A 16971-nucleotide genomic window follows, 5' to 3' on the forward strand; every position below is an offset into this window, starting at 1 on the left:
TACACAAACAACTCTAACTTAAATAGAATTATATTAAAAGATAAAGTTATTCGGTGAAATTCGAGCGATTAAATTACTTTTTGTTGTTTTTACCATCAAATATTTATAGAAACTACTCAAACAGTACTTGCTATAAATAAAAATTGACAAAGACGGTTTACCCTGGGCGTTCAAAATTGACAAAGAAACTGACACTTCTTATTCAAAATACAGGTTTTGACTTAAAAACTTAAATTAGCACATAATAGAAGTATCTATAAAGTTCAAAATCGCTCAGATACTTACCATAAACATCGATACAACCAATCTGCCACTTCATACTAGGCTGGGTATTGATCTGACACATGTAGCAGCCGCGGTCCTCAGCCCTCAGCGGTCTAATCCTTAACTGCCAAGTACTCGGAGTATCCAGATTCACGGAGTACCGAGGACTTAGGACCACTCGGTCGTTCAGGGATAGGACTGTCTGGTCTTCTGCTCGAAGCCAGCCCACCTGAGAAGAAATTAAAGAAGATTGGTCAGTGCGAAAAAATATTGGCCTGCAAAAATTCCCATTGGGTATCAAAAGCAAAAATTTAGTATCTAGAATCACACTTTTTCCCAAGAGGAATAACAACAAAATATTTTATTTATGCATATGTCTGTCTATTATAAATTGCTACATGTATGCTAGCTCTATTTTTTAAACTAGTCCAAGAACGAATTCATACGATTTGACTCTAGAGCACACCAACGATTTTCACCAAGTTTCGTAGATTTTATCTCTAAAGCAATTTATACAAAATTCAAGACCGTTCGAAATAACATTCCGCAACAATTTCATTAATGTAAACCATTCCTCACCGATCCACGATTCCGAGCGAAGGCATTTTAAAATGCGCAAATTAGTTTTTGCTCTTTCTCCATAGTTGCAACAGTACCAACAGTGAGGAATTTACATCTCATCCCGCCAAGTCACAGGGTCGTCTATTTAATTTACTCGAGACTGCAGCGGGCCGCAGGCTCTTTGAATTTTAAACAGGGATTAACATCAACGGACATTGACGAAATGTACTGAGAATACAAAGTTTTTCAAACGTTTTGTTTCCAGTATTGTTTTTCTTCTATTATTATGAGAGCAGGATACAGAAATGCATGCAGTTCTATGCAGTCTCCCAAGAGACTTGGCTTGCAATGTGTTCGTATATGCATGCAAATATTTCGTAGGTATACTAGATAGCAGAGAAGCCGACAGTTCTCCGCAATATATTCTTGCTAATCTTGAAAAGTACTGCTCGGATTTAGAAACAGTTTTCACCAAGCCTTTTAAGCAGTTTTTTGTGCCCTACTTTCATGTTCATTGAGATTTAGAAGTGCTATTATTTTCAGATTTTAAAAGCTGTATAAAGCAAAAAAAGATAAGTAGGCCATATGAGCAAAAATATTACACGTAATATTTTTGGATCTTAAGCGATTTTAGAAACCTTAAGTCAAGATAAAACTTAATTTATGTTCATTGAAAGTGCCCTTAAAAATACTTATAATAGTCTTAGACTGAGATTTAACGACGTGTCACAACTTTGAAAAATATTCGCTCGTTTATCATAACGCAATTAATTTTGACAGATGACATAATTAGTGCTAACCTAAAACTCATTTCTGAATCAGAACTCAAGAAAAGAGTATCAAAGGGCAGGATTCCTCCCCTCGCAAAACAAATTACATCAACAGAATCACATACAAAAGGAAAATATTAGCAGCAAACACAATAATCTGTACCATTAGCCTCCATTTGTTGTTTCTCAGAAATTAATCCTGGGGTAACAACATTATCTATTATAATAATGTCTGCTTCGTAATGCATGACACTTTCATTATCAACTACATTCATTTCTAATGTACCTTCTATGTTCTTGGTTTGTTTGTGTGGGTGTTTGTTTACTGTTCCTTCGTTGTTTGTGTGCGTGGAGTGCTTTTGATTTTCGTTTGTTTCTGATTTTGTTCTGTGTAAGAGTGTTAATTGATGACGTTGCTTTAGTATGCGTTATTGTATTATTGGAACTTTGATTGGAACAATTGGCAAATTGTATCAAAGTGAAGTATTGATTTTGGATTTTTGTGCCTAAATAAAGTCTTTGGTACGAAGAAGTGGTGGCAAGAAAAATCTCTCTCAAAAAAGTTCAATTTATTGTGTAAATAAACCGCTTTATCAGAACTCAAATACAAAACGTTTTACCATAAAATAAACCTAATTATATTTCAGGAAGGTTTAGGTAAGGACCCTAAGCCAATAAATCTTTAAACTATAATAATACATATTTCCTTTCAATAAGGCCATAAAATTAATAACTCTGTCCCTTTTATTTATCAAAATTGATATAACAATGTCTAGTGCCTAACAAATTTTCGGTTGAAATCGGTACTTTGTTTGTTAGAAAATTAATGGATACTCCAAATTAATTTTAGCCGACTGAGAGCCTTTATCTTTTACAAATAATATTTTAACTTATAATTAATCTTCTGAATAATTAATACAATTTTGTTAAATCTTTTTTAAGGTTCCGTAGACAAAGGGAAAAATGGAACCCTATGACTTCGTTGTCCGTCCTTCTGTCACCGTGATGGACAGTTGAATTTTTTGGAGATGATGTATTTTATAGTATCAAATAAAACTTTCAGTAGCTCCCATACAACATATGTACGTGTTTTTACAGAAGTTGTACGGAACTCGACGTTGCGAATCTGACTCGCACTTGGCCTGTTTTTTTTTTAGAAGGTCTTTAATTATGTTTGGTTTTTCGGTCATTAAAATTACCTAAGTTTGTTTCGTGGCCTTGTCTGGTGCCATGTTTAGCAAAATTATAATGAAGATGAATTATATGTCAGCGTACTCAGATGTTTCCTAGTTTAAAAGAAAAATAATAACTTAATCTTTTCTATATAGAGGCGACATTTTTATTTGTTTGACGTAAAGACTCCAAAAAAACTAGTGAACTGATTTGAAAAATTCTTTCACTGTTGGATAGCTACACTCTTCCTGAGTAATATAGGCTACACTTTTTCCCGGTACGGGTAGCAGTCCCCATGGGACGCGGGTGAAACCGCGAAAAAACGACATTCTATAATAAAGAAACACAAAATATTAATGTTTGAGTTTGAAATAAAACAATTTGAAAACCAATTCGCATATTTATATTTAAACTATCTCATTTTAGTTTTCAACGCTTTTTAATTTGCGCCAATTTGAAATTAACGCTGGCTATCTGGAACGCGATGATATTTTTCCAAACAAATTGCTTCTTAAGACTAATTACTCTCTTTTAATTAAAAGCTCCATTCGTTTTTTTACTACTTTTTTTCTCTCAATTAATTACTATAACTAACTAGTCAACATTAACAAAATCTTTGCTAAAAAGAAAAAAAATAAAGTAGGTTCGTTTTTCTGTCAATCTGTTCATTAATGAGTGTATATTATGTAAAAGTAACCATATAGGTCAAGTATATCATATAGACAGGATTTCCTACGGAGAAAGGTAATACTTTTTATTTTATTTATTTTTTTATTTTTTTATGAAAATATTTCATGTTACTCGTATTTTACTCGTATCACTCAAATTATATTCTCAGAATAATTTATTACAATAAGCGTCATCGGTTTCAATTCTATTAATTGAAAGCATAAGGGTCCCCCTTAAGAAACATGCTTTGTCATATCATACAGCACTTTGTTAGGGGGGAATTAATGGTGTTCTTTATAACACTTGAAAAGGATATGACTTGATAAATAAAGAATTGTGAAAGTGACATGTGTTGTGCTGAGAATAAATACTAAAACGTCGTTAACAGCGCTTTATCACTCGCCGATTTGCTACTCGGAATGTGTTGCGCGTACATATAAGCTCGGTTTTGCTACGCGCGACCGTTAAATCGCTAGTGTGAAAGCGTTATAAGTGATCATATCACTTAACATTGTTTTGTTAGAAATTATGTCTTCAGTGGCAACGCGAAATCATTATTTTGAACATTTAGAACTCATCATGTGAACATGGAGTCTGCAACTACATATAAACATTTATGTTAGGTACCTACTTATTATGTAACATATAACATTATATTTTAATGTTAATGTCAAAGTTAATATTTAAATGTTTAGTTTATTTATTCTATTTATTAAAATAATAGCTTTTTAGTTTTGAACACATTTATTTAAAGATAAAACTTGACAATTAATTTATTACTCTTAATAATAACAAAAGCTATTGAACGAATGAAAGCCATTTTTAAAATCAGTTTAGTTTTAAAGTAGACAGATTCAGTCATTCGTCACAATAACTGATAATTTTGATAAATATTTTCTTTCAACTGATTTGGAATTAATTCAATTATTCAATGAATAATGATTGATGACCGAACTTTGATTTAGATTCATCTATTTTTAAGAAGATTAGGTATCATCTTAGACCTTATTCAAGATAGAATATTTTCTTTATTTCAATCACCTAATTTTCATCAAGGAGCTTTCTACACATGCATTCAACTATCAACGAAGAATTACATTCCATATTTCTTGTTTTTAAAAATTTACTTCATACTTATTTCGTTACTCACAAAATGACTGTAAAATAATTACTAAAGACATCCATCCACCCACGAAATGGTACCCAGAAATAAAATAGCACCACAGAAAAGTTTTATTTCACCTTTTTAATGCCTTTTGCTATCGAGAACAGACTCACTCACAGAATGATACGTTTAAATTTCCTGCCAGTGTAAAGTATTGCTATCGAATGGACTCTTTGTAGAATACTCTGTATGGGGACTCCCCCACAAAGTACATTAGTAATGAGATTTTTTGAGAAATGAGTATGAGAACGCATTGGGGTATTAATACTTTATGTTTGTGTGGTGTGAATGATGGTTTCAGTATGTTAGTGAAGTGGAAAGAGAGATGAATATGTCGGGCTAAAGATGAGAAGACAAGTCTTTTATCAGCACACTTTATATTCAAATTAGTGTAGGTAGTGTCATATGTACCTTCCAAATAAACCATTCTATTCCATGGTGGGCAAAAATCTGTGCAAGTAATAATTAATAATTTTATTGCAAACGGTTAGATTATTGCATAGTGAGTTCTTTCCAGTAAAAGCCTTTATAAATGATGTGGTTACACAAACACCAAACTAAAGGCTCCTAACAAATATGATCCAAACTGACAAATGATCCTCATTTCGCTCATGAAAACAAACGATACGAACCAGAGACGTACAGCGTACATCAAAACAGTTATCAAACATCGCACATTTGCTGCCTACACTTCCCCTTATTCTTGTACATTTTACTACCCCATTGTTGCGTCTAGAGCGATGGGCCTCTCTCCTCCTTTGTTCGTCTCGAGGAGCGTTTCCAACGAATTCTGACAGGTACCATTAATTTAATGCGCAATGGTGATGGTCCAATTACTTTAAATACTGTTAGAAAATCTCTGAGTGATTCTTGTCAGGTTGGGTTGATTTGACACGGGTCTATACGATATGATTGAATAGTGTTGAGTGAGCGAGATTAACCTGTCTTCGGGTAGGTCAGTCGGTGCAAGATTTGCTTGGATAATCCAGTTTTGATGGGTAGACAGCATGCTTTCAACTCGACTTGGGATATGTCAAGTGAGATATTTGAATGTAATTCTGCAAAGTATTGATTAAATGTGTTCAGTATGTACTGTTTAAAATTGAATTTACAATATTCCTTCACGCTAAATGGAGATTAAGGCATGAATACATCGTCGCTTAAATTAAAATAATAATAATTACTCCAATAATTGGTATACGAATAAGTAGCATTTTCATACTTTCTATTTCACACTTTATTTGGTCTCCGCGCTCCAAAATATAATCTCAAATGGGTATGTTGTTCAATTGTTTTGCGAACGTTAAGCGCTTTTACACTGACGAATTTTTGTAGCGTGTAATAGCAGATAATCAGTTAGTGTGAATGTGCTCTAAAGTACGTATGAGACGTGTTAGTATGCCACAGTACACATATAACATTAATCTCTTTACTTTAAGGCGAGATGATAGTCACTGATCGTGATCTATCAACAGATATTCCTAGTCTGATCGCTTCTGAATTGGACCATCTACCACCATGACTCCCCCTTATTTGTTGCATCAAAATTTGTTCCTTTACCGAGGGATTATATTATATCAGATATTTCAGTCTTTACATCATCCTATCAATTTATTATCGCTATTTATAATCAGATCTCGACTGAAATGAATTAATATTAATTGATGAATTAATCAGATTCTGCTTTTCCTTGCGGAGTCATTCATTTGTGAATACTTTTGATCCTATTGAATTCGTATGTTATCTTATTTCAGTTTCTTTGGAAATATTATGTACCTTTATACAAGGTGTTGATTTGCATTTGTGCCATAGTTCAGGAGGAGGACATACAATACGTAAATAATCGATTGGAATTACAGTAGATGGGAAATAACTAATATGCACTGCTTTTTTTGTCATTGTAATGTCGTGGTATTTCAGAAGTAATCCAATTTTATGAATGAAATTTATGAGTGATCGTTGCGTATGCTTTGTGTTTGCGTTTGTGTGAGGGTGCAGCACGGTTTTAATGCCAGTAACATACGCGCCAAGTTTAAATACGGCTAGATGACATTTACGGAATTACGAAAAAAAATTAAAGAAAAAAAATTACGTACCAATTTTTTTATTGATTTGGGTCGAGAATCATTAGCATAATTACCTCCTTGAATATGGCACGGATGCAAATCAACAGCTTGTATTATATTATAAACCTTTGATAACTGTTTGAGCTTCGTAAGTAAGTTAGCTAGTCGAAAACGCTATACTCGAAAGCATAAATCCTGGCGTCAAAATCATGATTAGCCTATAGTGTCAAATGGTTTGAAATTTCCACAAACCGCACAGTGTTTTTCGAAGAGGCTACGTGGAAAAAGAGTCTTAGTTTCTGAAGCTTATTAAGATTTAAAAACGAATTTAATTGTTAAATAAGTAGCTGAAATGTACTACTTAACGTTTGAAACCACAGCTATTTTCTTTGTATTCTCCTTAAAGACCAACGAAAACCAAATTATCTTAGCGCAGGTATTCTACACGGAGCCGCTTTCTTGAAATTAATTTTGTCTCTTATTTTACTGTTGACATTAATGTTGCTAATTATATCTACATTTAATAAAGAAAGCCCCTTGTACAAACGTATAAAATTAACGAGAGTAGAGCTGGGACAGGTTTATTCGAATAATTTAGTCGACTTTTGTTTGCACTATAAACGACTAGGTTCATTCGTAGTGCTTTATATGCTCATGTTTATTTATAATTTAATCCACTACGCAAATACAACTGATTAATTATTTTATCAAACAATGTTTGCAAATCTGATTTATTTGCAAATTCAAATTACGTTGCTTTTATTTTGTTTACTTTTTTTGAATTTTTCATGCAATTTTCGAACATGTATGAAATACCTTTTTAGTTCGAAGATTTTAATTTTGTTAAGCTTGTCCACATTGCCCGACCGAATCGATTTACCAGATTTAATATTACACAAAATTGGAGCGCACTGTCCTCGATCCGCAAAATCGACTAACATCGAATAATTCGCACTGAAAAGCAATCTTGTGTCCCATCACTATCCCATATCGGGTCGGGTATAATAACACTGCGTTTGTATGAGATGATAATCATATTTCCGGCTGCATATTAAAGATTATACGAACTCATAAAGATATATTAGGTGGTGGGAAATAGTATACTTTATTAGGTAATATTTACGTTTCATTAAAAGGTTTCATACCGCGTGTTTATGATGGGATAAAAGGGGTATTAATTAGTGTCGAATGATATCCCTAGTAATGATATGGCTTTGCGTTGGATTCGGAATTTCATCGAACTATGTTTCGAATGGCAAATGTAAATTTTAGTGCAGCAATTTACCAAATATGTTGCCGAATAATATCTTGGCACAGAATTTTGTTTGCTTTGTGTTTTGTACCTTCAATTGTGTAGGAAATATGGAGAAAGTGCAATGTTCTATTCTGAATCGTTTTTCTCCTTTGATTTCAATCATGTACAAACGCAGAGTAACACATAACATTTCACTGTTTGATATTTATTACCTAACAACACTTTGAAACAAAATAAAAACATAAATGCCCACTAGCACCACAAATCAGAGCTAACAAAAAATCCTTTTATCTATTTCACTTTTATATCTCTAAACAACAACAAAAAAATATAGACAACGTTTAGAGCAGCGTATTTACAAAATGTACTCTAATTCAGTGCTACATTCCGGCTGAGACGGGGTAGCAATTTTCAAGAATCACATAACACCCCAACCGTAGATTACTATTCGTGCCGACCTATTGTAACTTTTGGCTCACAATAAAACAGAACGTGACCGAGGATTTAAATGTGGTGGTTGACGAGTACCAAATCAATTTGCTGGCTGTGCGTGATTCAAATTCTTCATTTACCATTTGTGATACAAATGTGCGCTGAAATTTATGATGTTTGTACGTAGCTTATATTGCTCTGGGGAGCTACAAATGTGTTTTATAGCTACGCTCGTACATTTTTTTTATTGTCTCTCTGTTTTGTTTCGTTGTAAAATCGTTGAGTTTTGAATTTCAAATAAAATTGCTTGTGTTTTTTATGATTACTTTCGTTTTGTGAATAGTTGACAGGGAAATGTGTGGTCTAAAAATTGGTTCGTGACACAAACTGTATTTCTAGTGATTACACGGCATAAATTAGTGCCCTCTTAAATCTTCTGGTGATCATTACAATGTTAAAATCCTTATTGTAATCCAATAATTCACAATGTTTTTTTTTCTATGAAGAATGTTTTGTAGGTATGTTTAGTCATTAGACGATACTTTTAGATTTATTTAGGCAAATTGAGTTCTTTTTTTTTTATCAAGCACAAGTAGACATTGAACCTAAATATTCTAACACTCAAGTCGCATACCTATACTTATGTATAAAATGCCATCACCTAGGTGATTCCCGTTTCGAATTACGCAATATATCTTGGACTCTCCAAAATAAAGCAAGTAGGAAATTCATAATTAAACACCCACTTACACTTCTGCCTACCTTCTTTTATAAGTCGGGTAAAAGCAATTGAGATTAACGTACGCCCTTTAATTACGCAAGTTTCTGGCCACGAATAAATATAAATAGAAAAGGTTTTTTCTACTTACGACTGAAGGTTTTTAGGACAGAATAGTAAATAGTGTGGTTTGTTATGGGGTGTTATTTATTAAAAGCCCGACTTTTGAGAAGCCCAACATTACTTTACGTGGTACCGTATCAAAATTGATTAGGCCATTTCGAAGATTAGGTACTGGATATGTGCATAGATAGAGATTTTCTTAATAGTATTAGTCAATATCTTATAACGAAAATATAGAAAAAATCCAGAGGTTTGTCATACAGTTCCTCAAGCAAAATTAAGTCTCAACAAAAACATTTACAAACCAGCGTTTAAGCGAATGTTTCTCATTAAAATTTTGCAATTTGTACAAGGAATGATATACAAATATGTCGTCAAAGTCAACTGGGTAAATAAACAGACGACTTGTCTTCATTACGATTTAGAATTGCACACTAAAGATTAAATAGTCGGCCGACTTTTACATTTTTTGATCTTAATCTATGTAGTTGAAGTAGGCGACATAATGGGCGGTCTTATCGCTAAGAGCAGTCTCTTCTAGACAACCTTAAGATGGATTGAGACAAAAATATTTCTTTAAAAATATACTACCATCGCAGTCGTAAATATGCTTTTTTTAATGAAAATCGTGAATACAATTAAGTTTTAAGTCGATCTGATACCTGTCAAATACCTGATTGTTGTTATAAGCGCGTCCCATACACCTCCGTACTTATCAAGCGCCCGATCAAACTATCGGCCGACTAAAAAGTCTGTCGTGTACCCTTATATATAAACCAGCTTCACGGCTGCTTAGCTCAAGTGCGTAAAATTGTCTGTAAACGTGCCGAGAGGCTGATACGGCCGCCATTTTGTTTTGCTCAAAAGCCAGTGTTTTGTTTTCCACGTGGTTTCACAATTGGTTTATTAGCTGAAGTGGTTTTAAGACGTCAAATATTTAAGCCTGGACAAGAGCTCGATCAATACTTTGTTCAAAAGGTTGCAGAGATGTTTTCCAATAAAATAATAGACATAGTGTAGTCTCAATATGACATGTCATCGACACGAAACAAGAAGAAGAAGAATAGATAGCTTGAAATAGATTATATTATATTCATGACTTCTTTTTGTAGGCTTACAAGTCATCTCTCTCCGGTCGTGTCGGATTGCCGTCCTATCAGGCTATGAGAGTGAAGGAATAGTGAGTGCACCTGTGTCTGCGCAAATGCCTGTGCACTATAATATGTCTTGCGCAGTTGGTTTATCTTCTTACATGAGAACAGCCGCCGTAGCCAATAATCGGCTAGGAGGACATCATCACAAGTCATATAAAAAGTCAAGCAAGTGATACTTCTTTCACTATGATTATCGACACATTAACTTCATTTTAAAAAGAGCCACTTTAATAATGAAGTAAAAACTCCATGAAGAAATTGGATATTATCAAGTTTCTTATCTAGAAAATATCTAGAACATAAAATTCTAATTACCAGCCGTTGCTTGCACTTTTTAATGGCGTACATTAATTAACTTCACCCAGTAATTACGCTGTAACGTGCATCTTAAGGAAATAAAGCAACCAACGCATTTTGTTTCGGAAACTTCTGGAAGTTCAACAAATGAAGTGGATATTAAATAGGTATCAAAGTCCCAGACAAAAGAAGTTCTTTTAAACTATATGTTGGAACGAAAGGCTTGATACCTACTTGAAACTATAAAATTAAGGGTTCCAGTAACATTAGAAAAGATTGCAGTGTTAAAAAATAACTAATAATACCTAACCCAAATATCAATTATATATATAAATGTATATTTAAATGTATATTCAGGCAAGTTTTATCGGTGTACTACACTGTGATGTACACAAATGTTACTCGTGGTCTATTCACTGTAGCAAACAGTAACAAATTGCGTTTGAACATTTCTTTAATGTCCGCGAAATTGCAACCTTTGTGCGCAAACACATGCTAGCAGTGGACTCGCATATTTTACTGGAATCTCGCCGTTACGCAAGTAAAATTACTGCCCTTCTCGGTAAAAGCTAACATAACAATAAATGTAAAAAAAACAATTTACAAAAGTAATCACGCGCAATAAGAAGATTCTAATAAGTTCCGTTTACCAAAGAAAATACGATTAATTAAATTATAAAACCGCAGTACATAATTAAGGAAAATAGCACTTCGTGTTAATTACTTTTATTATAATTAAGCCAGAGGGGAGACAGCGAAAACTTTTCAGTTTACGAACGTAAGTATCTACTGAAAATGAAGTCGTGTTAGAAAAGACATTTTCTGAAAATTTCGGGTAAGTACCGAGTAAGTTTTATTTTTGTGGGGGACATCGCTGTTTGGGTCTGTTGGTGTAAAGTTTATTTATTAATTACAATGTCGGCGATTGACTTTGTTAAATGGCGCTGAATTAATGCTATTTGTTTGATCGTGTATCGATAAACCTTTCTTATATCATTATGGTGGGTCCAAATCTGGTATATTCGCTGTTCACGCAGTTTTTGCTTTTTCTTTATTTTTTGTGTTTATACACATATAGCCTTTGCTGCGTACGTGCTGCTAGCAAAAGTCATGGTATTCGCCAAATCTGGACGTGTCAAGACAAACTTTTCAGAGCATAACTTACTTTACTCTCTTAACGCCTCTGGAGCAAGCGATTTGACTGTATACATAGCTAAAAGACCAATCTAATACAGATAAAAATCTCCTTCCATGTTTAAATCCTCGATTTTTTAATAATAATTTCTTACCTTATGCTTCCCTAAGTTGATGACAGAGCATCCAAGAACAGCCTCCTTGCCTATGTGGAAGGTGTGGTTGCCGATGGGTCTCTCGAACTGAGGGACGTCTATCAGTTTGCGGTTCACCACGTGAGAATCTGGGAACAAAAAGTTTAGTATTAAATTAAAAATTATTTAATTGAAGTGTAAAGAAGTTATAGATAAATGTTATCGGTAAAAATTAAATTATCACCCAATGTCTGGAGCGAGTTCATGACACTAATGTCACAAATACAAGTATATAATTTAAATTATTTGGTGGAGTTATCTACAGGCCAACCTCAACTAATAAGCTTTAATTTTTTTATAAAGCTAGACAAAGTAATATGTATTAGACAGAGAAGTATCAGTTTAGTCATTATAATATTGCCTTTAAAATCTCGAACAGTACGCCACAAAGCACCTCTAAATACAATCCTCTAAATAATAAAATCTACCCATTTCCCAGAACACGACTATTATGAACTAAAAGGAATAAACTCACAAGAACTATATGTTCTTATTGTTAACTGAGTTATCTTAACTCGTGTGAGCTGAAGCACACTGACTTCAGTAATAGTTCGCTGTGAACTGTGCAAGCTAGATTATTTTATACGAATATATGTGGCTAACTTAACTTGTGGTGGTCTAGTGGGTAGAGAACTAACCTCTCAAGTATGAGTTCGATTCCATATCAGGCGAGAACCAATGCAACTTTTCTGTCTAGGTACATTAAACTAACACAAGTACAAGAACTACCGTCTACATTAAACTAACATCATTAGCCATAGGACCTCCTACGATAGGGTCATAAAAGGATCCTATAGGACCAGCTCCACGAGCATAATAAATGAATTTCAGAAGTGTTTTGAATAGCTTATTCTGATTCTGATAATCATAACCATATCAAAACACCCCAATCGAGGTATCCAGGTAACAAACTCCATTCAATTTCTAACTAACAAAACCGAACACTAAAAACTATTGTAACAAAGTAGAACCTTCGTATACAGCTACTCAGCTCATACCAGTTAACCCTTACATTCTAACCCTGGCACATTCGGCAAAGTTTTAACAATCACTGGTCGAATCAGCCCCGAAGTTTGCCGCTTGCGCCCGCAATGTGTCATTTCTGTACCAAATATGCCAAATGTTTTGGGGTGTTTCGGACCCCAGGCGAATGTTAATAGGTTTATTGATGGTTTTGGTTTGATTGAAGTTTGATATTTTGGTTTTTGATTGTATCGGCTTAAAGTCAAATAGGGTCTAATTATTAGTAATTTCACTCCTGGCGTTCTGGCGAGCACCAAAACAAATTCATGCGCCTAGCCTTTTCCCCACTGTGTTGGGGCCGGCTTCCAGTCTAAATGGATGCAGCTGAGTACCAGTGTTTTGCAAGAAGCGACTGCCTATCTGACTTTCTCAACCCAGCTACCAGGGCAGCAAAGCAATCATGTGGTAAAAAAATATTAGGATATTTATCTAAATAATTGTCGACACCACTAAGTTTGGTATTCATACTTCAACTTATTAAATGGTTTATAATTAAATCGAACCAAACAAATTTTGTAAAGAACTTTATAACCCAGAGTACTTCAGAACAAGTTACCTATCTATTAATCTACATGCTCTTGGTACAAATGAGGAACTGGCCATACATGGAGTTCGGGCCCAATCTATGTTTAACTTTTACTAATTGTTTACCCGGGGGTCGACTTCATCACCAGTCTTACCTGACCTCTGCGTCTAAAACCATCGAAAGCAAAATGTTCCAATATTGTAAAGGACTAGACAGGAGCCGGAGGTCAGGGTAAACTGGATGATCCGACAATGCAATCTCCTGAAAACCGATGTTACATGAGAAACTTTTAATATGATTAATATTTAATTTGTTTATTGGTTGGTGAATATGTGAATTGGGTGGGATTTTATGTGAAGTATTTATTTTTTTGTAGGTGAAATATTTTATAAAATAATTTTAAGTAAGTAATTTCTCCGAGCATCGTACGTCGTCTTGTTAAAATTATCTCTCTGAATGTATTTTCAGAATTTTAATAATTTAATTGGAAAATTCGGTCCTGAAACTTGAACGCAATTATTTTAATGAAAACACATCCTTCGGTTTTATCTGTAAGTTATCAAGCAAAAAGTAAAATAATATTTTAAAACTCTGTGTGGAAAGTAGATAGTATAAAGTTCCTATTATAACGCTATGAAATTATTAAAGAAAAAACTGGTTGGCGTATTCACGTTTAAGCAAGAGACAAGTCTTAAATCGTGGAGAACCCCTAATAACAACAAATTATTAAATAATCACATAAAAAAAAAACTACAAAAACACATAACTTTTTACACCATTTTTACACATTTAGTTAATTGATTTTAGTTATATAAGTATATAAATAAGTTTATTTTTAGGTAAGGTAAATAAAAATGTACAACTTTATACACACAAAAAATACACTCAAAAACCATCAAATTACCGTACTAAAGCAAACAGAATAAACATCAATTGCCACAATTGCTTGCAAGGCAATAAACCCGTTAGTCCGAGATCAATATAGATCCGCAATTAAAGAAATGGGGTCTACACTCGTACCATTTGTGTAATTCGCTCCAGCGCCAGCATTAGTACCTAATGGGGTTTTAATAAAATTGTGGTACCCTCGCTTATCTGAGAAACGCTTTAGTTTTACGTTGATTTGATTTTTTATTTAATGTTGGCTTCTTGTATTATTGTATAGAATCTTTGAAAGGAGTAATATAAATTTTTTGTATGTAATACCGTGACAAATCTACTTTCGGTGACCAAACCAAGGCTATGAACTCTTTGAAATAATCAAAAAAGGCATATAAACTTGGTAAAAATCCTTTTTGACAGAAACCTCTTTAAAACACAAGCAACTATAAACCAACTGGCTCAAAAGAAAAACAAAACACAATTCCTCCCATTCGAATACAATTTCAAAATAAGAACACATTCAAAATCCAACCATTCTGACTCCCCTAATCCAATAATTCATATCGCCTATATAAATATTTAAGAGCGCGTTAATGGCGGCCACAGCTGTGTCTATATACATCAAGCAGAAAGGAAAGATGAGCGGAGATGCCGTAATGCAGGTAGGTCAGGCGCCTTCTTCTAGGTCAAATTCGTACAATGGGCATGACGAAAACGATCAGTTGCTAGTGAACTAACGAGGCGTTTGGGTTCTTTGACGACCTCGATGGCGCAATGGTCCCCATGCCGGACTTCCGAACCTGAGGTCCCGGGTTCGATTCCCGGTTCGGTCGACATGTGTGTGATGAGCAGGTTTGTTGGCCGTGGTCTGGGTGTTACAATATGTATATATGTAGCTATATGTAGTTTATCAGTTGTGTTAGCACCCATAACACAAGTTAATTAATAACTTACCATGGGGCTAACCGACCGTGTGTGAAAATCTGTCCAGACATTTTTTTATTTATTTTTGTCAACGAACTTCGGTATAGCAAAAACTGACGGGTCCGAAGAAGGCGTATAAAGGCGATAATAGTAACGTTCCTCATCCCCCGCCCACTAGCGCGCTACTTTCTTAGGCGATTTTCCGTTATGGCACCTCCGCTAGTCATTTAGTTCTCCATGACATACATGAATGAATATTTAAGACAGCAAGAATGCAACGGTTTGCTTCGTTTACTAGTATCGATCGGGATATCGAGGTCATGCTGTTTTACCCTTTGGCTTTTAATATATAGAAATAATTGTTTTGAATAGTTGAGGTTAGTTGTAAACTGAAAACTTACCGTAGCGACAGCTGAATTCGAAGAATGTATTAAAGAAGATGCTTTTAGTAGAAGTCTTAATTGAAATAATCAGTTTGATAAAAAGGCAATCTAACGTTCTAATGACCAAGAGGCTTGTGTTTTATTTATGTTTTTTTTTTTGAACATTTCAACTTTAATAACATAGTGTATGTATCAAGATTATAATAACTGTACGTTTTGTTGATGACGCTAGCTAACATAGCTGTTAGAGCCATTAACTAGTATAAGAGCTATTAACATACAAATTTTTCTGACTACGTTGTTTACATACAACCAATTTTGTTAATCTCTGAATGGATCAAAATCTTTAACACAAACTTTAACATTAATGTTTAATTAACATTTTTATATGGGTAAATAACCAGCAAATTTTAAACAGAATAAACAAACCAACAAAATCATCTCAATAAATTCGGTAATTTATGAACCCATTACGTTACTTATCAAGTATTCAATTTATGCAATCTGAAAGCGACATCAATAATTATGAAACTGCATGAGCGTGCAAAAGTATCATTCAGTTAATACCTAGCAGATTAGTTTGATTCATTGCTATTGGAAATTGGATGTGCATTGCTCAGTACTTCTAAATTAGTGTTCTCTATTACTCTGTCTGATAATGCATTTAAAGTAGGTAGTATTTCCAAAAGGTGAACTCGGTTTCAATCGGCTTTTAAATTAAAATTAGATCAAATTCTTGTAACTCCGCAAGTATCTAATGTGACTATATAGAAACCTATCTAAATATAAATCAACTGGCTGCTTGTTAAGGATTCTCTGGCCCCGTAGAGACTTCTTTTCGTACCCAGATAAATAATATAGCATATTATGTCAGCCGTGAATAGAGAAGCTTCCGAACAGGATATCATTTTACAAATGTTATATACTTAAATAGTAGTTTTCGAGGCCTTCGGGCGTGAAAAAAAAACCTCATCAAAATATTTATACCTATTGATAAAAACAAAACTATTCTCTAGCAATTGAGTAAGAAGTCAATGTTGTACAACCACAAATTAATCGTCAAAATCCATCGTAAAATATTCCCAGTCTATGACAGCCAAATCATCTATTTAATAACCACAATCACTAACTTCTGTCCCACAAACTTTTGTTCTAAAATCAGAAAATCAAATTCCACAAGTTAATTACGTTAATATAAAGAAGAATGTCGGAAAAGGCCGCAGAAATTAAAACTGTATATAATTGAGTCCTAGCTGGC

General features: G+C 33.9%; 1 protein-coding gene across 1 annotated transcript in view; it reads right to left on the bottom strand.

Moving 5' to 3' along the window:
- The window catches only part of LOC124636926 (protein CEPU-1-like), a 97229-nt gene that overhangs the window by 17920 nt on the left and 62338 nt on the right, over positions 1 to 16971 (bottom strand). Inside the window, exons 2-3 of the mRNA XM_047173199.1 lie at positions 11937 to 12064; positions 286 to 493 (exon numbers count right to left, since the gene is read on the bottom strand). Coding sequence (XP_047029155.1) covers positions 286 to 493; positions 11937 to 12064 — 336 coding nt within the window. The remainder of the gene's footprint in view (positions 1 to 285; positions 494 to 11936; positions 12065 to 16971) is intronic.

This window comes from Helicoverpa zea, chromosome 15 (genome assembly GCF_022581195.2).
Source record: "Helicoverpa zea isolate HzStark_Cry1AcR chromosome 15, ilHelZeax1.1, whole genome shotgun sequence".
Taxonomy (NCBI): Eukaryota; Metazoa; Arthropoda; class Insecta; order Lepidoptera; family Noctuidae; genus Helicoverpa; species Helicoverpa zea.